This window comes from Acipenser ruthenus, chromosome 18 (genome assembly GCF_902713425.1).
Source record: "Acipenser ruthenus chromosome 18, fAciRut3.2 maternal haplotype, whole genome shotgun sequence".
NCBI lineage: Eukaryota > Metazoa > Chordata > Actinopteri > Acipenseriformes > Acipenseridae > Acipenser > Acipenser ruthenus.
In genome coordinates this window covers 112501-134372 of record NC_081206.1, presented here as the reverse complement: position 1 = coordinate 134372, position 21872 = coordinate 112501, and the positions used below count along the sequence as shown (strand labels likewise).

Genomic DNA, 21872 nt, shown 5'->3' with positions numbered 1-21872 from the left:
GATGGTTTGGTTTGAGTCTGAGGTCTCGGGGGACTGTGTTTCATGTTATGCAGTGGTTACAGCCTTCAGAGCTTGCTTAAAGTCAAGCATTAAATAGGATTCGGATCTGTAAACACAAGCTTGTTACCCAACTCAATGTGTCCCCATTAAACAAGGAAACCCTGATGCTTTTAGGAGCCAATTGAAAACTATGCCAGTAAACGTCAAAACACCCACCCACTTCCCCAGTTCATGTTCTGTACTGGTTGGATCCCCGCTCCCCCTCCCAGAGCATGAAGACAGCCACCAAAGATTAGACGTGAAAAACTCAGTTACTCACTCAGGGTAATAAATGTGACCCAGACCCCAGCCCCTTGAGCAGGGCGCATTGGCAGAAGTGGTTTTCAGGGTGATTAATGTATGACTTACGAAAAGACCAGGGACAAAGTGAACTAATTGCATGTGTTTTTCCGTGTGGGAGTGCAGATTTCTGAGGGGAGACCAACAGACTCTTTCCCTAGCTTCAAACCATGGTGCAAGGGCACCCATAACCCAGCCATTCAAACCAGGGTGCGAGGGCACCCATAACCCAGTCATTCCAACCAGGGTGTGAGGGCACCGATAACCCAGCCATTCAAACCAGGGGGCGAGGGCACCCATAACCCAGTCATTCAAATCAGGGTGCGAGGGCACCGATAACCCAGTCATTCAAACCAGGGTGCGAGGGCACCGATAACCCATAGTCAACTGAACCTGGTCACCCGAGACTCAAGAAAGAAGTCAAAAGTTACATAACCCAACCGTTTATTTATTTGGAATTCTATGCTTAAAGCAAACGCATTATTCAAGTGTTAAGACATTATGGCAGTAGTTCCAATAAGAGAGTCCAACGCTGCTCTTAGTTCAACCAGGACATCAATGTTGGCAACGTGGGGCTGTTCAAGCCAGCACTCATTTCTGGATTCAGGATTTTTTTTTTTTTTTTTTTTTTTTTTTAATAAAGCCAAATTTCACTTTTGATGCGTCTCATTAGATTAAGTGCATTCCAGTTTGGAATTTCTTTTATTTCCAGATCCAATAGAATTGCAGTTTCCTTCTCATTAGGCTGAGTGGTAAAGCCAACTGTTTGGCAATCATGAAAGCTCATTTTCAGCGTGATTGACTTGCTGGCAATTCACACAGTGCTACCACAGAAAGTAAGCTAACGATCTGTCATTTCACACACTGGTAAAAATCTAACCCTGCTTCAATTAAAGACGACCACTAACAAATGCAAGGTCTAGAGAGCCAAGCGATCCAGCCCCAGCTCTGGGGGTGTTTGGGAGACGCCCGACAGAACTCGTTCCAGTAATTCAGAAATGAATGCAGCAGCTTTGGAAGCGCGGGAGAGCTTTGGCAGGTTGGTCTCAGTATCTGTAGTGGTCTGGCTTGAAGGGCCCCTCTTTGGGCAGGCCGATGTACTTGGACTGCTTGTCAGTCAGTTTGGTAAGCTTCACTCCCAGCTTCTCCAGGTGAGCAGCTGCCACAGCCTCATCCAGCTGGAAAGAGGAAGAGAGGAAGAGAGGTCAACAAGCTGCCAGCCATTTCATGACTTCATTTAGCAGAGACTAGGTGGTGAACTACGCATCACAACTGCTGCAGAGTCACTTGCAATAGGACCTCAGCTTCACGTCTCATCCGAAGGATGGAGCACAAGGAGGTTAAGCGACCTGCTCCGGGTCACACACACAGAGTCAGTTACCTCCTGGTAACAAGCCCCTTTCTTTAACCACTGGACCACCAAGCCCAAGCCTCCTTATGAATTTACCATGTCGAGCTGACCCAGAGAGGGGCGCTGCCCTGGGAGATTAAACATCCACATTTCTGATTTCATTAGGCATCTATTCTGACTGGTTTGTGGAGAGAGGAACAGACACCACTTTGAAAACCCGTGCAGCGAGTGAAACGGGGCTTAAACCTCAAGAGACCGCCCAGCAAGAATCCAGGGCAGTCACTTCGAGACCAGTCCTCCAGTTAGAGCAGCAGATCTAAAAGACTAGCAATTCAACAGGGCTTAATCTGGACAGAACAGGTTAAAAATGAAAAGCTTCTAATGTAAACCCCCACTAACAGCAAACCGTAGTGATTAAATACGATGGAAACTAAATGCAAGCCAAGTAAGATTACTTCCTGCCGAAAATAAAACTAAACCCCATGTGAAGGCGGCTTCACCACAGAGTCGGATCGCAGGTGGAATTTCCTGCCAAGCCCTGGGACCAGTGCCGTGGGCCTCTCCATTTCACCAGCGGAGAATTTTAAAAAGAGATGCCCAGTTAGTTTTGTTCTAAGCTGTAATAAAAAAGGGGTCCAACTGCAGTTTATTTTATGTGGCAAGAATTAAAAAAACAACAAACAAAAACACACACCACTATAAAAAAGTGTGCCGATGGGCTGAGCCAGCACATTTCTACTGCTTAATATTTTCTTGATATAAATAAAGTGCTCCCACCTCACCCAATCTACTCGACACAAAGCTCTGAACCTCTTCTGTGCTCAGAGTGCCACCAAGAACGACAAACACAAGTACAGAAGAATACAGCTAGCTTGTTAAACTCTCTCAGCCATTCCTGCCTCTTCTAAAGAGTGTGGAATGCGCTGCACTCCCGGCAATTCTGTCATGTATCCGAGAGGAGACTGGAATTCTAGTCAACAAAATAGGTCACCGATAGGTCAATAGTTACCCTGGCTTTGCTTTCATGACCGGTCACTAAACTGACAGCTGACTGACTGAAGCGCAGCTCGCACAGAACTCCTCAAAGAAAATAATGAGAATAAATACATCTTACACACTTGGACACGTGAAGACATGGTAGAAGCCATTCAAAGTTTAAGAGGAGGACTAGGGGCTGTCCTAGCGCTACATCCCGTTTAAAAGGGATCCCAGCATGCAGAGCTGCCCAGCCCCTCTTACCTTCTTGGGCAGGAAGTAGACCCCCAGGGGGTATTTGCTGGTATTGGTCCACAGCTCAATCTGAGCCAGGACCTGGTTGGTGAAGGAGTTGCTCATCACAAAGCTGGGGTGACCCATCGCGCACCCCAAGTTCACCAGCCGACCCTCCGCCAACAAGATAATGTGGCGGCCGTTCTTCAGCATGTAGCGGTCCACCTGCAGAACACAAACAGAGAGAGACAGACAGAGACACACACACAATTAGAGAACAGTCTGCATGGGCTGGTTTGTTAAAGTATTTGATTTTACTGTACTACAAATAAACATTGTCCAACATGAATAGCAGACTGGTGCAAGTCATACTGAAGCATAGACAGTTTCACAATCCTCAAATCTACATGCAGGGGCACGAACGGAGGTGCATCCATGGGAAAAGCATGCACTGTGAAAAGGCATCGTCAAGCACATTTCACCCAAATGCCTCTTCAACCCTGTATATTGAGCAAAAGTTTCAATTGAGCACCCTCTGGTGGTTATTTTCAGAACTGCAGAATAAGTTGCATTATAGGAAGGTGGTGCATTCAGTACAGAGGAAAAGCGTTAAGCTTGCAGTTTGACTCACCTGGGGTTTAATGTTAATCTTCTCTGAATTCTCATTAAGCCACTTCACGTCAATTTCAACGTCAAAGTGTCCAATGTTGCAGACGATGGAATCATCCTTCATTTGTTCAAAGTGCCTAATGCAAGAAATTTGTAAAAATGGAAATGACTGAACTGGTTTCATGCACAGCGTGAAGTGTTACAAGCAGCCGAAATCCATCCCAAAAAAGCATGCATCTTAGTTTGAACTGCAGGTAACTTGCAAGTTTGACCCGTTTCAGCATTTCAATCCAAGTCCATTGTTCTCTTCGTAGCTCCACAATGTCCAGCAGGGAGATGAGGCTCTACACAGTTACTACAGATACATCTATCAGTGTTTGAGAGACTGCCATCAGAAACAGCAGACATTCAGAGCAGAGTTGATGTACCCAAGAACGGCACCTTGTACCCAGCATGCTGCCACTTGCCTCTAGACTTCTGTTTGAATAGCAGGAACATTGTAAATCTTAACCAACTTCAGACATAACAAAAGTCTAATTTAAATGCTGATATTTATTTATGTGTTTCTTTAAAATGGCAAGTGCTGGAGGTGTCTGGCTAGTTGAAGCTCTCATTGCTCTGGTAGTGCTGGAGGTGTCTGGCTAGTTGAAGCTCTCATTGCTCTGGTAGTGCTGGTGGTGTCTGGCTAGTTGACTCATTGCCATGGTTTGAAGCTATCTCTGTGGAAGCAGCTCAGTCCTCCTGTCGCAGACACACACTCACCTTCCCAGCAGGATGTCTTCACAGCCGGTGGTCGTGACGAAGATGTTTCCTTCTTTGCAGGCTTCATCCATCGTGGTCACCTCATAACCTGAGGAGAAACCAGAGCAAGCCTTCAGAAGAGCTTCTTATCCACGACTAACCCTAACCAGAGCAAGCCTTCAGAAGAGCTTCTTATCCACGACTAACCCTACCAGAGCAAGCCTTCAGAAGAGCTTCTTATCCACGACTAACCCTAACCAGAGGAAGCCTTCAGAAGAGCTTCTTATCCACGACTAACCCTAACCAGAGCAAGCCTTCAGAGGAGCTTCTTATCCATGACTACTAACACACTCCGCAGTACAACATGCAGTAAATAGAAAGCTGTTGTCATCTCACCCTCCATGGCTGCCTGCAGTGCGTTGATGGGGTCGATCTCCGTGACGATGACTCGCGCCCCGAAGGCTCGCAGCGCCTGCACACACCCCTTCCCCACGTCTCCGTACCCCGCCACCACTGCCACCTTCCCCGCTATCATCACGTCCGTGGCGCGCTTGATTCCGTCGATCAGAGACTCGCGGCAGCCGTACAGGTTATCAAACTTACTCTGCAGAGGGGTAAGAACAAGGGGGCGTTACTCTCTACACACCCCCCAGAACCACCACGAGCACGCTACAGTGTAGTGTGAACTCGGGTAGCAGCATTCTCTACACACACCCCAGAACCACCACGAGCACGCTACAGTGTAGTGTGAACTCGGGTAGCAGCATTCTCTACACACCCCCTAGAACCACCACGAGCACGCTACAGTGTAGTGTGAACTCGGGTAGCAGCATTCTCTACACACCCCCCAGAACCACCACGAGCACGCTTCAGTGTAGTGTGAACTCGGGTAGCAGCATTCTCTACACACCCCCCAGAACCACCACGAGCACGCTACAGTGTAGTGTGAACTCGGGTAGCAGCATTCTCTACATACCCCCCAGAACCACCACGAGCACGCTACAGTGTAGTGTGAACTCGGGTAGCAGCACTACACACCCCCCAGAACCACCACGAGCACGCTACAGTGTAGTGTGAACTCGGGTAGCAGCATTCTCTACACACCCCCCAGAACCACCACGAGCACGCTACAGTGTAGTGTGAACTCGGGTAGCAGCATTCTCTACACACCCCCCAGAACCACCACGAGCACGCTACAGTGTAGTGTGAACTCGGGTAGCAGCATTCTCTACACACCCCCCAGAACCACCACGAGCACGCTTCATTGTAGTGTGAACTCGGGTAGCAGCACTGGGGTCATGCAATACATCCATTTGCTTTGTTACTTCAATGAGTTTACTAGATCCTGCAATGCTTTCTTAAATGGGAGGCACAGTTTCAATAAACCACTTTATAGGTTTTCATTATTCCCGCTAGATCATGTTCTTTGTAGATCAGCCAGCAAGTGTTTAGTTTACTGTAGCTAGTGCACACAGGGGAACCCTAAGCCATGAAACAATACAAACTGCTACAAGCCCTCAGACTTGACCGTTGGTGTTTCTAAGCTGCTGCATGTCTGCCATTAATCTCCACGGCTCATATTGAGGCTGTATGTGGCGCGCATGCTTTTACAGTTCACACTCCTTCACGTGTTTGACGTGTTTGATCACAAGGTCATAGAAAAGCAGTCACTCCAATGAAGTCCTATCCCAAGAAAGTCGACACGAATGCTTTACCAAGGATGCTGGATATGGAATTCCTAACGCACAGTAAACTGGCCCACACTCAAGAACATACAGGCTCCAAAGGAGGCACAATATAACAATGTGGAATGAGAGCAGATCTCAGACGATGATTCGGGTTTAACTCTGCTTTGTAATTCGTCACCCAATCAACAGGGAATGCAATCTGGAGATGAAAATGAAAAGGCGGAGGTGGTTTTGGAAGCAGCAGAGACTCTGCAGACAGAAAGGACTGATTCTCAAGCTGCTCTCTGGTAGAATGCGAGGAGAGCCGTGGGCACTAAAGCAAGGGGAGGCTTTACAATACAGACTTGCACTGAAAGCACGAGTCACTGTGGTACCTTTGTCACTGAATCGTTCACATTGATGGCTGGGATTTTGAGCTCTCCATTTTTCAACATCTTGTACAGGTTGTGAACTCCTGTGGTGGTCTCTTCAGAAATCCCCTTGATTCCTAAAATAAACAAGACATCAATAAAATACATCTGCAACTCTGGTAGGAGCAATAAAACACCCCTAGCCTTAATGAGAAGGAGCAAAGGCGACCGGATCAACTGCGTCTCTCCAAGCCCCAGGGCTCGCCTCCCCGAACCGCACCAATCTGCTTCACTGCCTTCATAAACTGACCATGCAAACCCCACTACACTCAAATTCATCATCATGGAGAGCAAAGGGAGGGAAGGCTGAGCCAGCAGCTCAGTGCAGCGCTCCGATCACCAGCATCAGAACTGGTGGTTCTTATCAAAGACAGGCAGGAATAAAACGCAGGCAGCGTCAACATGGGAATCCCCAGAGAGGAACACCAGGGAGCCTAGATCAGCTTTTCAGAGCTCAACCCACAATCCAGTGTTAAGAAAGACACAACTTTAAATGGGACAACCTGCCGTTACAATGACAGTGTATGAAGTGTTTCACAGTCAGTTTTACACTGAACTCAAGTGCGCCCCCTAGATCCTAAGCTGCAACACTGCCCAGTCAATGCAGTAGGTTGGCACACCCCTGCATACTACTCATGAACAGCACAGGCCAGCACTTCGTGTTACTGATCCACTGTAAACACCACAACCCTGTTTGTTCCGCTCAGCGGGACAGGAATTTCTCGTCTCTCTAGTTTCCACCAGGATTAGGGTTTCTGTGACTAGTTTCAAACAAACAGGATTAATGCAAGACAACCTGCAGAGTAGCCAAGACAACTGAAGTGTGCAAGGAAGTGCAACACCCCCACCTAGTGTCCTACAACAGGAATGCAACACGACTGTACAGACTTACTGCATCCAAGCGCATACAAAATGACATCCATTGCCATTATGTTAGTTGCTACTGTTTGACTAAAATGTAATGACTCGTGATGGTCTTCATTTGTGCACCCCTCCCACAATGCTAGAGTGATTGAGAGCGAAGGTTTAATGACCAACAGAGGCCAGACTGTTTAAACAGCCTCTTGACCATTTCAATAGCTGACCTCATCGAGGAGCATTCTGAATCCCAGGGCTTCTACCCCCGTACAGCAGGACAGATCCCTGCGCGGTGCCCTTACCTGGGAGGAGCTTGGGGTACTTCTTGTGCACCATGTTGGTAAGGTCCCCTCCATCATCCAGGATCATGTTGAGTGGCTTCCCATCCTGGAAATAGATGGTCTGTTCAATGCACCAGATGTACTCCTCGTCCGTCTCTCCCTTCCAGGCGTACACTGGACCAGGAGGGAAGAACAAAGCTCAAATGATACAGGAAAGTGCTGGAGAGAGTTAATAAGGCAGGTTAGGGAGGCGAGAGCTTCAGCTGAACTCTTGTGCAGATGACTGGGTTCATGCCAGGACTCTCCCAACGTAGGGGCCTTACCGCTGCGCTACAGAAGCTGGTAAAGAAGTGAAGCTGCGCTTCCACAAATCATTCACAAGAGCCACGCCGTCGCACACTGGAAGGCAGATTCAATCACAGTAAAACAAACAGACCTACAAACAAATGCAGGACGGAGTTCCATTCATTACACTGCATGTGTTTAAAGAGGAAATTGTGAACTCTTTAGGACAGAAGCCTCCAGCAGAAGGGCCAGATTGTAAAATGACTGGTTTAATTTCAGGGGAAACCTTCCAGGACTCGCACAGATTTGCCTTGAAGACAAAGTAAACTGGGAGACAGATGCAGCAAACCAAACAGGACTGGAAATTAATAAATAACCCAAAGCCATGTTTAAGGAGCGCACAGCGTGCCGTTCACATCACTCACCAGGAACGCCAGTCTTGGCAATGGCTGCGGCCGCGTGATCCTGGGTGGAGAAAATGTTGCAGCTGGACCACTGAACCTGAAACAGAGAGCAACGCAGGGTCACGGTCACAGATAATACAGAACACCACACGACAGAGAAGCTGTCCTTTCTAGAAACCCCTACAGGAGAATGCATCACAGAGAACACCACACAAAGAAGCTGTCCTTTCTAGCAACCCCTACAGGAGAATGCATCACTTTGCTTAACAGCAAGGGCATGAAGAGCCACGGGTGCATTAAAGCTTGCCAGATGTTTGTTTATTTTGTGTGCATTAGAGACTTCATATCTCTTGGTAACTTTCTACTAAATGTGGATCAGCCCCCACAGTGTATTAACTAGCTTGCACACAGGTCTTTGTCACACAATTGAGTTTGTTTAGTCATGGTGACTGCGTGTATAACAAGGACTTCCTGCAGGTGGTTTTGGGGTGGAAGAGGAGCACTGGAAGCTGGGCTGGGCTCCCCTGTGTGAGACACACTCGTATTGGAGCCCATCTCAGGGATCCTGCAGGTGGTTTTGGGGTGGAAGAGGAGCACTGGAAGCTGGGCTCCCCTGTATTGGCGCCCGTCTCAGGGATCCTGCAGCAGCTCTCACCTCAGCCCCCAGGGCCGTCAGGGTCTCGATCAGCACGGCGGTCTGGAGGGTCATGTGGAGGCAGCCGGCAATGCGCGCTCCCTTCAGGGGCTTCGACTCCCCGTACATCTCCCGCATCCTCATCAGACCAGGCATCTCGTTCTCCGCCATCTCCACAGCCTTGCGGCCCCACTCCGCCATGCTGATGTCAGCTGTAATCAAAAAAGAGCCGGTTAACACAGGCATAGCGTCTGGTCTGAGAACCTCTTCAGAGCTGAGCACCCAGCCAGTCATTTCTCATGAGCACCAGACATGGAAGAGAGAAAGAACCTCTTCAGAGCTGAGCACCCAGCCAGTCATTTCTCATGAGCACCAGGCATGGAAGAGACAGAACCTCTTCAGAGCTGAGCACCCAGCCAGTCATTTCTCATGAGCACCAGACATGGAAGAGACAGAACCTCTTCAGAGCTGAGCACCCAGCCAGTCATTTCTCATGAGCACCAGACATGGAAGAGATTCCCATTGCAGAGCTGTATGAGCCAGTCCCTGTTTCACTAGGAGCTTCACACCAAATGGTTTGGAGAAGGGGAAGACCAGGACTGTGCAATACACAAGCCCAGCACTGGAGGGGCAACAGGGAGCTGTACACTATTACTCAACAGTCACTGTGCTGAAGTGTTGTGCAATGTCCAACTAAATGGATTGCACCTTTGGAGAGTGTGCGAGTCTCAGTGTCTGAGTGAGTGCGAGTGTGTAATGCAAAACTGGTCATAATTGTGGGAGGTCGGTTTTAAGGCGTTAGAAAAGCAAGTGATCTTGTTTCATAAGCTTCAGTTGCATAAACTAATTCATGAAAATAAAAAATAAAAATGCGCACACACTCTTACTAGTCTTGCGCGGAGATCCACCTGCAAAAGCACCACGTGCGAGCTTGAGCTCAGCTCCAGGCCGCACATCCAAGAATAGCTCAAGTTTAACTCGCGGCTGTCAATCAGCGAGCACTTTGGCCGGCTCGTACGGGCAGTCTGGGAGTTGTAGTTTTTCCAAGATCAATGCGTAATGCACACAAACAGGGCCGTACAATAGGAGGGACTACAAATACCAGCATGTACGTGAAAACTTAGACCAGATCTACAAATCGGGAACCATGCTACAAAATATTTTCCCCTCCGGAGAAATAAATAAAAACATTAAACGCGTCGCCTAATTGAAATTATCACCATTTAAAAACAACGGACACTAACATTTACTGTATACAAATAAACACATTAGCTTTAAAAGATTTAAAATAGCAAAATAAATAATTGTATCCTTTACAACGCACGTTACTGACAAAATGCAGGTCGAAATCTACAACTGTAACCCTGCAATGGTGATGCTATAAAAAGACAGAATTACCAAGAATCCAAGAAGAGTCGCATGTTCAACAACAACAAATGGATTCTTTACCATCAACGGACCAGCCTCGCTTTCGACTGTTACTATCTATTTTAGAGACCCTCAATACAATATTATATTATTGATTAAACTTACCGACTTTGAAAGGCAGTTTTTCGGACATGTTGATGTTGAATGAGCGGGAGATACAGACTGAAATGCACTTACTCTCCCAGGCCGCCAGCAACAGCACTGTACTAGCAAAGAGAAGAGACAGTGGATCCTCCCGCGGCTTTAAGTGCGCTGTTCATTAGCATATTCATGAGTTGCTTTACGTATCAAGGTCCACGTTTCACAACCGAACGGGCTGCAACCGTGGGCATAGTCTGATATGAAAGCCGTGACTGGATACGCCGAGGGCCAATGGGTAATGGCATGTTGGCGTGGGTGTGCAGAAGAACCTGCGTTTTTTTTTTTTTTTTTTTTTTTTAAATCGACGGGCTCAGGGGTATAGTTTAAATTACTGAGAAAAACACAAACACACTCAATGCAGAATAACAGTAACACAAACACACTCAATGCAGAATAGCAGCAACACAAACACACTCAATGCAGAATAGCAGCAACACAAACACACTCAATGCAGAATAGCAGCAACACAAACACACTCAATGCAGAATAACAGCAACACAAACACACTCAATGCAGAATAACAGCAACACAAACACACTCAATGCAGAATAACAGCAACACAAACACACTCAATGCAGAATAGCAGCAACACAAACACACTCAATGCAGAATAACAGCAACACAAACACACTCAATGCAGAATAACAGCAACACAAACACACTCAATGCAGAATAACAGCAACACAAACACACTCAATGCAGAATAGCAGCAACACAAACACACTCAATGCAGAATAACAGCAACACAAACACACTCAATGCAGAATAGCAGCAACACAAACACACTCAATGCAGAATAACAGCAACACAAACACACTCAATGCAGAATAACAGCAACATACCAAGGGATATACAGGGATATCAGATTTATCAGGGATGGAAATAGGACTCATATTGCATAGCAGTTTCACCCATTCCAGGTTTTTGAACTAGAAGGACGTTCTGCAGTGCGTATGTGAACTAGGAGGACGTTCTGCAGTGCGTATGTGAACTAGGACGTTCTGCAGTGTGTATGTGAACTAGGAGGACGTTCTGCAGTGTGTATGTGAACTAGGACGTTCTGCAGTGTGTATGTGAACTAGGAGGACGTTCTGCAGTGCGTATGTGAACTAGGACGTTCTGCAGTGTGTATGTGAACTAGGAGGACGTTCTGCAGTGTGTATGTGAACTAGGACGTTCTGCAGTGTGTATGTGAACTAGGAGGACGTTCTGCAGTGCGTATGTGAACTAGGAGGACGTTCTGCAGTGTGTATGTGAACTAGGCGGACGTTCTGCAGTGCGTATGTGAACTAGGAGCACGTTCTGCAGTGTGTATGTGAACTAGGACGTTCTGCAGTGTGTATGTGAACTAGGAGGACGTTCTGCAGTGTGTATGTGAACTAGGACGTTCTGCAGTGTGTATGTGAACTAGGAGGACGTTCTGCAGTGCGTATGTGAACTAGGCGGACGTTCTGCAGTGCGTATGTGAACTAGGAGCACGTTCTGCAGTGTGTATGTGAACTAGGACGTTCTGCAGTGTGTATGTGAACTAGGAGGACGTTCTGCAGTGCGTATGTGAACTCGGAGGACGTTCTGTATTCTAGCTCCTGCAGCAGGATATTTGAAGTTCCAGAGCTGAAATAGCATCAGATGAGACAGCAGGGGCAGGAGTATAGGATTTCTGCCTTGCTGTTTTTATTATTATTTTCACATTATGTTTCAGAGCCCAGGGCAGTTAACGCTTTTAGGTTTTATTTTTAAATACACATTCTATAATGATCCTCTGTGGGACACTCCCATTCTGAACCTCAAGGCCTTACGTAAGGCTGACACTGTTTGTTATGCAAGTGTCCTTATTGCTGCACAGCGCTGATCCCCCTTCAAATCTCAACAGAGTGCTTTCAGGCACTTTAATACTCTTTCCATGCATTGCACAATCCAGACCTTGCTCCTGCCCTGTCATTTCTGTGCTCCAGCCCCCTGCTACTGGCTAACTCTGCAGGACATGCCTAAAGATATGGAAAACAGCACAGTCACTGCCAGCCAGGCTGGAGAACCTGGTTCATCTCAGCCGCAGGTTTCTGATTGCCCACAACATAACAAAAGGACAGTACACTGCAGGTAGAAACTCAACAGACCAGTGAGCCTGTGTGTGAGCGTGTCAGTGTGTGAGCCTGTGTGTTAGCGTGTGTGTCAGCGTGAGCCTGTGTCAGTGTGAGTGTGTCAGTGTGTGAGTGTGTGAGTGCTTGTGAAGAGTACACTAGGAGGCTGTCTGCCTTCCACACATTACAAACAGAAACCCCTCCACTACAAATAGCAGATATGAAGATTAAACCCGGTCGCTTTGCACAGAGCCTCCACCTAAAATAAAACCAACCACAACAAATAATCAACAAGTTTAATGAACATTCAAATAATAGTCTGGCTCATTAAAACATATACATGTATACATGCTAATGCTTGTGTTACCACTTCCAAATATATCCATACACAGCGCCGTTTAATGTAGAAAATGTACAGCATGTTTAACTGAACAACATCCCCTAGTTTAACATCAAGACACTTGTCAATTCCATGCCAGTTTGCAATGGGGTAGTATAACCTTTCTTTGGTTAACAAAAATCACACATCTCCTATCTGTCCTGGTATCCCAGCTGGAACAATGTCGTGCTGCACATCTTTCCAGACCAGGTTTGTAGAGGGTTTAGTTTGGGTTTGCACTGGATTCTTCTCTCAAGCACAGAAACAATCTTCTATACAGGAGAAGATTTTAGATTTTATAAGCATTATGGAACCAACCAAAGAAGACAGCAGCGACTGTGTAGCATGTGTGCATGTGTAAAGCAGAGTCACTGCTCAGACGAATAACCAGCACACACTGTATGCCAGCTTATCTAACTCGTCTGACGATTACAATAGAAACACATTTCATTTGCTTTGAAAATAAAAACCTAACCATCAGTTAATTCAGCTAACGTTATGATATTTAAATAATTTAGTGACAGCCTTACGCAAATCTTAAATTAGCACAAAACCAGCGTGGCCATCAGTCTTCAAGCCCACACGCTACAGTTAACACTAGACCATCAGACCCTGAGCTGCACTTTCACTAGCTTCCATATATACAGAGAAGTCAATCCCAAATTCAAGGATCCAGCAACTTCTGCAAAAAAACACCCAAACCACCAAGAAGCACTTTAGTAAAAAAGAGAGTTTAGCCAGCAAGGACTGTGACATAAACGCAGCCTGCTTCCTCGGGATTGGAGCGCGTGCTGCCTTATGTTATCACTGGAGATATTTTAAAACTGACATCCAAATTGAAAGCGTCTGTAAGGGATATTGTGCTGAGCATTTGATTCGATTGTTTCCAGGGATATGAATGGTGTGTGTTGTGGTGCCAATGGCTCCTGTTAAAAAGCAGAGGGGTCTTGATAGCAGTATGCTGGATGAAGTGGATGGGCCAAGGCTCTCAGAAGATGTCTTCCCTTTCACGAAGGGGAAAGCCCATTGCACCCCTTACTGCTGTGGGAGGAGATTAAGAGCTACGGGTATGTGGAGCACATTTCTTTTCAATGTTACACACAGCCCACTGTGAGAGCTGGCAGTCTCCTCTTTCCTGAAACAGAGTGGCGGGTGCTGGCTGTGCTGCAGTTACATGGTTTCAGCCCAGGCCTCCAGGTCTTTCATGTCGTCCTCGTCTTCATCTTTCTTTGCTGAAATCAGAGTGCAATGCGCGAGTCAATACAATATTTGGATTTGCTTTTTACCGCCAGACGGTCTTTTAATAAACAAAATTCAAAAGGCTTCTTTGTCTAAATGCATTACTAAAGGGTTTTTTTTTTTTTTTTTTTTTTTTTTTTTTTTAAGAACTACTGTATTTTGATGTTCTTCAAATGTCTGAAACACTCAAATAAATACTGTTATTCAGATCAGGGCAATGGGTTACAAAAGGGTTGCTTCTTTAGCTTCAGCACTACAGCTTGCTCAAGAGAAGGAACCCAATCATGTGTTGCAATGAAAGGAATCTGCTGGTATGAAATGGTTCGGTCCTCATTAAGCTGAGCTGGTGAATGAAGGACCTCCCCCTCCCATGCTCTCTGAAGAGCAGCTGCTTTACCTGGCCTCGCTGGCAGGGGCGCGGAGGGCACGCTGGGTAGCGCTACAGTTTCACTGCCTCCGATCTCCAGCAGGTTTTTGTCTAATTCCTCCTGTTCTAACTCGTCCAATTCTGCCAGCAGTTCATCCTGGATAACAAAGTTAATAAAACAATCAGTTCCAGGTGCAGTTCAAAGACATTCGAGCATCACAGCATACACACAGACACCCCCCAATCCTACAGTGTGACCCACATTCATTTTAACCAGGAAAACCCTCAGGCAAGAAACCCTGTCCCTTACCTCATCGAAATCTTCTCCAAATCCTACCGGTTTGGAAATAGCATCGGAGATCTCCTGTGCAAGCTCCTGCTGTTCTGTGATGTCCTGCATTAAGTCATCTACTTTATCAATATCCCTGAAAACAATGCAAAAGGCATGAATGCATTGGTGTGTTCATTGGCTAGCACTGTGACTCAAAAATAATTGACGATGCAGACACTGATAAAAATGATACAGAACTGTACATCTGAGAGCTTTTCGTAACTGGTTTTGAATTAGTGCTACTCATGCAGAAAAGTTTTAAGGAGGTATATATTCATACAAAGCCAATGCAGGATTTAACGTCTGTATGGATTTAGTAAATAAGTTACTCTGGTCCCAGAGCAACATTCCCAGTCAGTGGAATAATGGAAAGTAAAATGGAAAGAATGAAGTCACACAAAAATAAACAGAGAGTCGAGAACTAAAACGGTTGAACAATGTTATACCAGCAGCCAAAACGTTGCTGTGCAAGTTCCCCCCACCCTTGTGAACGGGTCGAGGGCTGTTTCAGTCCCACAGCACAGCCTCTGTGTTGGAAGAAAGTTCCCTTACATGTTCTCGTGAGCAGCTTTCATGGCTTTAGCAGCAAAGCCCATGTTCTTGAGCACCTCTGTGTTTGTGTTGGCATTCTCCAGCGCCTCCCTCTGGAACTCAATGGTGGACAGCGTGCCGTCGATCTGCGCCAGCTGCTTCTCGTATCTCTTCTTGCGTTTCAAGGCCTGAAGAGCAGCTGTTGGCAGGACAGAGAAAGCAAGTTTCAAGTATCAGATGCATTTGAGATCTTTCCAGATAGCAACGCCTGACTCTCAAGCATGCCAGATATATTCTCCAGATCATTCCAGATAACAATGCCAGCCAGGGACTAATTCTGCAACATCCTTGGAAAATGTCCTGGATGCATTTAATGAGCTATGCATGTTTGTGAAGTTGGTAAATTGGTAAAAGTGAAAAGTTGCAATTAAACAATAAACCAAAAAAAGTACAGAATGTACCAATCCTGCTCCTCAAAACAAGCTTGCGTTAGGAAGAGCGAAACACATTCAGTCCCATTTCAGTCTGCTATCTTTACACTCAAGAACTCATGTCTTCCAAAGGCCACTGTGCAGTCTGTGTGGATTCAGCAGCTGGGACACAACGTGCTCAATTGATAGGACACTTTGATCCAAAGGCTGAAACAATCGTAAGTCCTGCTGTATCTTTATAAGTTATGTAAACATACTGTACAGCCAACAAGGTCTGGGTGAACTTAAGGCTACACTACGAAAGTCATCCAAGAAGCATTTAGTATAAAACTGGGGCAGGCTGCAGGACACTGCAGCTTTAACAACATCGTTTCCATTGAATACCCGTTTTAACAGATTGCATGCTATATCGTACTGCACTACAAATTCCCCGATTCCACAAGCCTCGGTGTGTGTGCTACCGGTACTCTTCCAGTCAGCACAGCTGCAATGTGCAGGCACGGTCCTCTGCGTGACTCAGGGAGTGGTGAGGAACCTCGTGAACTGTTTGTTGAATGGCGGTAGTGCCGTTATTTACATTCGCTCTATTTTAACATGTTAAGTTTGGAGTTCAGGCACCTGCCTGTGTCTTCCCTGGCACCGATCCACGCGAAACGACAACAGAACATTAGTAAACTGGCTTCGATGACAGAGGGCACTGTCCGACTCCTACCCTCATTACTGTACTCTGTGCCGGAATGCGGTGCGTGTGCGTGTGCGTGCAGGCAGGGTTCTGGGTGGATGGGTACCCTCCACGACATCACTTCCCAGTTTCCCACGGTTGCGTCACTAGTCCGAAGTTCTTACTGCTCATTAGATATGTATTGGCGTTCTTGTCTTGTTGTTTTCGTCCGCTCTGTTGCTAGGAAATAACCGTTTCTTATACATGGAAATATATAGCCAAAATAATCAATCTTTCGTGCCTCTCCCGCTCCCTCTCCCCCCTCACCTCGCTTGTTTTTCCGCTCCCTCTCCCCCCTCACCTCGCTTGTTTTTCCGCTCCCTCTCCCCCCTCACCTCGCTTGTTTTTCCGCTCCCTCTCCCCCTCACCTCGCTTGTTTTTCCGCTCCCTCTCCCCCCTCACCTCGCTTGTTTTTCCGCTCCCTCTCCCCCCTCACCTCGCTTGTTTTTCCGCTCCCTCTCCCCCCTCACCTCGCTTGTTTTTCCGCTCCCTCTCCCCCTCACCTCGCTTGTTTTCCCGCTCCCTCTCCCCCCTCACCTCGCTTGTTTTTCCGCTCCCTCTCCCCCCTCACCTCGCTTGTTTTTCCGCTCCCTCTCCCCCTCACCTCGCTTGTTTTTCCGCTCCCTCTCCCCCCTCACCTCGCTTGTTTTTCCGCTCCCTCTCCCCCCTCACCTCGCTTGTTTTTCCGCTCCCTCTCCCCCCTCACCTCGCTTGTTTTTCCGCTCCCTCTCCCCCCTCACCTCGCTTGTTTTTCCGCTCCCTCTCCCCCCTCACCTCGCTTGTTTTTCCGCTCCCTCTCCCCCCTCACCTCGCTTGTTTTTCCGCTCCCTCTCCCCCCTCACCTCGCTTGTTTTTCCGCTCCCTCTCCCCCCTCACCTCGCTTGTTTTTCCGCTCCCTCTCCCCCCTCACCTCGCTTGTTTTTCCGCTCCCTCTCCCCCCTCACCTCGCTTGTTTTCCCGCTCCCTCTCCCCCCTCACCTCGCTTGTTTTTCGTGCCGTGTTTCTTTGCAGTCAGCAACTCCTGATCAATCTTTTTTTCCAAGAAGTCCTGTTTCTTCGTCAGCATCTCTTCGGTGTCTCTCAGCCGCTGGATCGCCTCCTGAGGAGTCGGGGATTTGCCCGTTTTCCCCCCGGTCCCGAACAGCTTTCCGAACAAAGACATCCCGGTTAAACAACTACGCAGTAAATAAAATAAAAAAATTAATACAATTTCAATCGTGTACGATGTTCTGTCTTCTGTTTCAGCGAAAAGCCACCGTCGGCTCGCCTTCTTGTTGTTATTCCTCCTTCCTCACTTGTTGTCCAGGGCCCGATGACGTCACGCTCACCAGGCCGTGAGTCACGCTGCGTGCGTTTTGGAACGCTGACGCGCCCATGAGCGTCTTAAAGTCGCATGCGTGTGTTTTTTTTTTTTTTTTTTTTTTCAATATTAATGCATAAAGCGCACGACTCAAGTCAAATCATGAATACATATTTAAAACGCAATGTCGCCTACGTCTTGTGCAACAGGTAACATTACCCCACCTGACCACCACAGCCAGCACAGAAATGTAAGCCTCTGGTGAGGTCATAATATGTGTAATACAGGAAGGGAACTTGCACTGTGGAAAGAGGGACACAACGTCTCTGCTCGTAGCTGTTGATATGTTTTCCCCTGTAAACTCATTTTGAGATATTAAGCCACTAAGGCGGAGTCAGGTCACGTGTTGATGGCCGGAGCGCCATGGTAAACCGCAGCGGAGCAGCGTGCTCATATTTCCAGCAGAGGGCGCTCTGTGATAACTGAACCTCTACATACACAGTAAAAGTACATAAAGAGCAGTCCTTATCCACGAATCCATCACATGTACGAGTATGTAACTTAGGGTATCCTTTAATCCCCATTATATAAAAGTGGGATATTAAAAACAGGGTATATATGAATATAGTGGTATGTCTCCTCATGTCCTGCAAATTGAAATGTATTTTGTGTTGTGGAATGAAGAAACACTGATAACAATTCTAAAAGGAATAAGAAACAATGTAACCCTACTTACGAGCTGGAAGAGACAGCTGGGCTTTTTCTTTCTCTTAATGTGGGCCTGCAAGCCTCGTTCTGCCCCCGCTGAGAAATAACCCAGCAAAACTGGGAATTCAATAGAAAGAAGCAGCTGCTCTGGAGACGGCTACACTGCAGCCTGCGGCTGTGATAGAAGGCACATTGCAGCCCTTTCTTCTCTGCTGTCTTTGTGAAGTTACATAAGACAACCAAGGCTCCTAAACATGACTCACACGTCTTAACTTGATGAGTAATAGTTGACTGAGACAACATATTTGAAGATGAGTTTTTGCATTGCACAAAAAACACACCATGTTGAACCAAACTGCACCCCTAAACCTTGATTAATGTGCATTCAAACTGCACCCCTAAACCTTGATTAATGTGCATTCAAACTGCACCCCTAAACCTTGATTAATGTGCATTCAAACTGCACCCCTAAACCTTGGATAATGTGCATTCAAACTGCACCCCTAAACCTTGATTAATGTGCATTCAAACTGCACCCCTAAACCTTGATTAATGTGCATTCAAACTGCACCCCTAAACCTTGATTAATGTGCATTCAAACTGCACCCCTAAACCTTGGATAATGTGCATTCAAACTGCACCCCTAAACCTTGGATAATGTGCATTCAAACTGCACCCCTAAACCTTGGATAATGTGCATTCAAACTGCACCCCTAAACCTTGGATAATGTGCATTCAAACTGCACCCCTAAACCTTGGATAATGTGCATTCAAACTGCACCCCTAAACCTTGATTAATGTGCATTCAAACTGCACCCCTAAACCTTGATTAATGTGCATTCAAACTGTACCCCTAAACCTTGATTAATGTGCATTCAAACTGTACCCCTAAACCTTGATTAATGTGCATTCAAACTGCACCACTAAACCTTGATTAATGTGCATTCAAACTGCACCCCTAAACCTTGATTAATGTGCATTCAAACTGCACCCCTAAACCTTGATTAATGTGCATTCAAACTGCACCCCTAAACCTTGATTAATGTGCATTCAAACTGCACCCCTAAACCTTGATTAATGTGCATTCAAACTGCACCCCTAAACCTTGATTAATGTGCATTCAAACTGCACCCCTAAACCTTGATTAATGTGCATTCAAACTGCACCCCTAAACCTTGATTAATGTGCATTCGATGCAAAGGAAACTGCACAGCTTTTGCCTCTCAGAAAGCCAAAGAGTCTCTTATCTGTGCAACGCCCCACTGAAGTAGCAATCCCACTAACATATGAATCTCATGCATTTTCATGATCAAGGGCTCACTTCGCTGTGTGTTCATTGCTATTCATGGTGTGATTCTCCTGGTGTGTTTGTGTTTGCAGGTGTGTTTCACCTGCTCTTTCCCCCCTGCCTTGTTCTCTTCACAGCCTCTTTTCCATCTCCTTCCTCCAGCTCCTCCTCTCTCCCCGCTACCCCCAGACGACGCACTCGTCTTCTGTGATTCACACAGCCTCGCAGGCACCTTCCATGCTGCTCACGTTTAATCAGCTGTGAAGGTTACTAACTAGTTCACTACGGAAAAGAAAGCTTGTGAACAGCCCAGTTTGTATCCCTGTGTGTTTGATGTGAGCTGTGACTGCAGAGTCTCTCTGAAATCCTGGACTGGACTTCAGCCCCTGACCGGAGTGTGGAGAGACGTGTCAGCAGGAAAGAGAAGCAACAGTCACAAATGAGATTAGATAAAGGGGCATTCAGAAAATAGGAGGCACTTTTTTACATAGAGAATTGTGAGGGTCTGGAACCAACTCCCCAGTAATGTTGGATCCTTCAAGAAGCTGCTTGATGAGATTCTGGGATCAATAAGCTACTAACAACCAAACGAGGAAGATGGGCCAAATGGCCTCCTCTCGTTTGTAAACTTTCTTATATTCTTATGTTCTTACATGCTGCAGTGCTCTAGTGTTGACCTGTTTAAAATGCACACAGTTGTGACAGGCTCTCTCTCTCTACATGCTGCAGTGCTCTAGTGTTGACCTGTTTAAAATGCACACAGTCCTGACAGGCTCTCTCTCACTACACGCTGCAGTGCTCTAGTGTTGACCTGTTTAAAATGCACACAGTCCTGACAGGCTCTCTCTCTACATGCTGCAGTGCTGCTCTACAAATGCTGTATTAAACCCTGACTGGGCCCCAGATGCTGTGCATGCTCTGAATGTTTGAATTCTATGATGTATTTTTCATAAGCGAATGAGCTTTTGCTTCTCACCAATCTTGTAGAATTTGTACAGCGATTTGTCCGTCTGCCTCTCCAAGCAGAGCGGTTAGTCGTCCTCATGCAGTCGTCTCCGAGGGGAGAACGCAAATAACTCCGGCGACTGCAGAGAACATGTTGGTGCTATTTAAAAACACAGGTGCTATTAAAGAAAAACAAACCGCTCTAAAAAGACTTTTTTTTCCTCAGTTTGCTGTGTATGTGCTTTTTTAATATCTATTTTCTTTATGCCTTTAAGGACAGCCTTTGCTAATCTGTAACAGTAGATTAAACAATTTAGAAAACAAGTGACACTGTACCTCTGAGAAATCTCAGGGAGCAGCACACGAATGGCATGTCAGTGGAAATGCCAGTGAAGCTGTTCATGTGCATTCGAATCAGTGGCGAGGTTAGTGAGACTCAGCCCTGTGCACATGCTGGGAGCTGCAGTGTGAATGTGAGCTGACAGCGTCAGGACTGGGACAGCACACATTGCTGTGTCTCAGAGAAACCAGGGGAAACATTGGAGGCTGCTGCTTCTGTGCCGGGGCAGAGGGATGAGCTAGAATTCAATGAGTCAACAATGTACAGGAAAGATGCACTGTAACAAACCTTTCCAATTCAAAGCTTGTTAAACTCAGTTAGGGTTAGGGTTAGGGTTAGGGTTAGGGTCAGGGTAATAAGTGACAATCCATACCTCAGTTTGTTGATATTCTGTATAAATAGTGTGATAGCCAAGGCAAGGAAAATATTTCTTACAGCTAATTAGCTTCACAACCTTCTCCTCCGTTCATAGCAACAATGTAAATAACAAAATAAAGAAGTGCAAACACACAAACAGAAGAGTGACGTGTTTTCAGATATTTCAGTCTGTTCTACTTCACAGCATTCCTGCTTTGTGTTACTGCCAGCGTTCAGCTCCAGTGCTTTCACACAGGATCTTCAGGTGAATTAGGAATCGCTCGCCTCTGCTGGCCATTTCATTTCTTTAAGGAAGCTGGTCCTGCCTTTGTGAACCTTCCCAAAGCGCTCCAGACCCAGGCTGGGCACAGCTGACCTCCAGCCTATGAACCCCTGTGTTGTCTGGGGGAGTTTAGGGGAAGAGTCCACCTGTGGGACAAAAATGAAGCTGCAGTGAGGAGAAGGAGGGGCAGGTT

At 46.6% G+C, this 21872-nt stretch overlaps 3 protein-coding genes across 3 annotated transcripts in view; all 3 read right to left on the bottom strand.

Moving 5' to 3' along the window:
- Positions 1-766: 766 nt before the first annotated feature.
- LOC117423505 (adenosylhomocysteinase A) lies at positions 767-10496 on the bottom strand. The gene is made up of 10 exons (XM_058990633.1): positions 10343-10496; positions 8831-9021; positions 8197-8272; positions 7508-7660; positions 6312-6424; positions 4646-4853; positions 4271-4358; positions 3531-3645; positions 2930-3124; positions 767-1517 (listed from the first exon to the last, which is right to left on the bottom strand). The coding sequence occupies exons 1-10, from the start codon at positions 10368-10370 to the stop codon at positions 1386-1388; spliced, it is 1299 nt and encodes a 432-aa protein (XP_058846616.1). The 5' UTR covers positions 10371-10496; the 3' UTR covers positions 767-1385.
- A 2245-nt stretch (positions 10497-12741) lies between these two features.
- On the bottom strand, positions 12742-17822 carry LOC117403848 (charged multivesicular body protein 4b). The gene is made up of 5 exons (XM_034006342.3): positions 17437-17822; positions 15328-15505; positions 14755-14869; positions 14475-14601; positions 12742-14070 (listed from the first exon to the last, which is right to left on the bottom strand). The coding sequence occupies exons 1-5, from the start codon at positions 17618-17620 to the stop codon at positions 14009-14011; spliced, it is 666 nt and encodes a 221-aa protein (XP_033862233.1). The 5' UTR covers positions 17621-17822; the 3' UTR covers positions 12742-14008.
- Positions 17823-20935: 3113 nt separating this feature from the next.
- Positions 20936-21872, bottom strand: part of LOC131698546 (uncharacterized protein C20orf85-like) — a 3459-nt gene continuing 2522 nt past the window's right edge. The window contains exon 4 of the mRNA XM_058990631.1: positions 20936-21825. Coding sequence (XP_058846614.1) covers positions 21667-21825 — 159 coding nt within the window. The 3' untranslated portion in view covers positions 20936-21666. The remainder of the gene's footprint in view (positions 21826-21872) is intronic.

Bases quoted from the DNA above. Each gene is read 5' to 3' on its own strand.
- LOC117423505 (XM_058990633.1), bottom strand. From the start codon at position 10,370: ATGTCCGAAAAACTGCCTTTCAAAGTCG. The intron at 8,273-8,830 runs GTGAGAGCTGCT...TCTCTGTTTCAG, and splicing joins TGACGGCCCTGGGGGCTGAG to GTTCAGTGGTCCAGCTGCAA. The intron at 4,359-4,645 runs GTGAGATGACAA...GTTTCTCCTCAG, and splicing joins ACTGCAGGCAGCCATGGAGG to GTTATGAGGTGACCACGATG.
- LOC117403848 (XM_034006342.3), bottom strand. From the start codon at position 17,620: ATGTCTTTGTTCGGAAAGCTGTTCGGGACCGGGGGGAAAACGGGCAAA. The intron at 15,506-17,436 runs GTGAGGGGGGAG...TCCTGCCAACAG, and splicing joins CGGCACGAAAAACAAGCGAG to CTGCTCTTCAGGCCTTGAAA. The intron at 14,071-14,474 runs GTAAAGCAGCTG...CTCTGATTTCAG, and splicing joins GCCCCTGCCAGCGAGGCCAG to CAAAGAAAGATGAAGACGAG.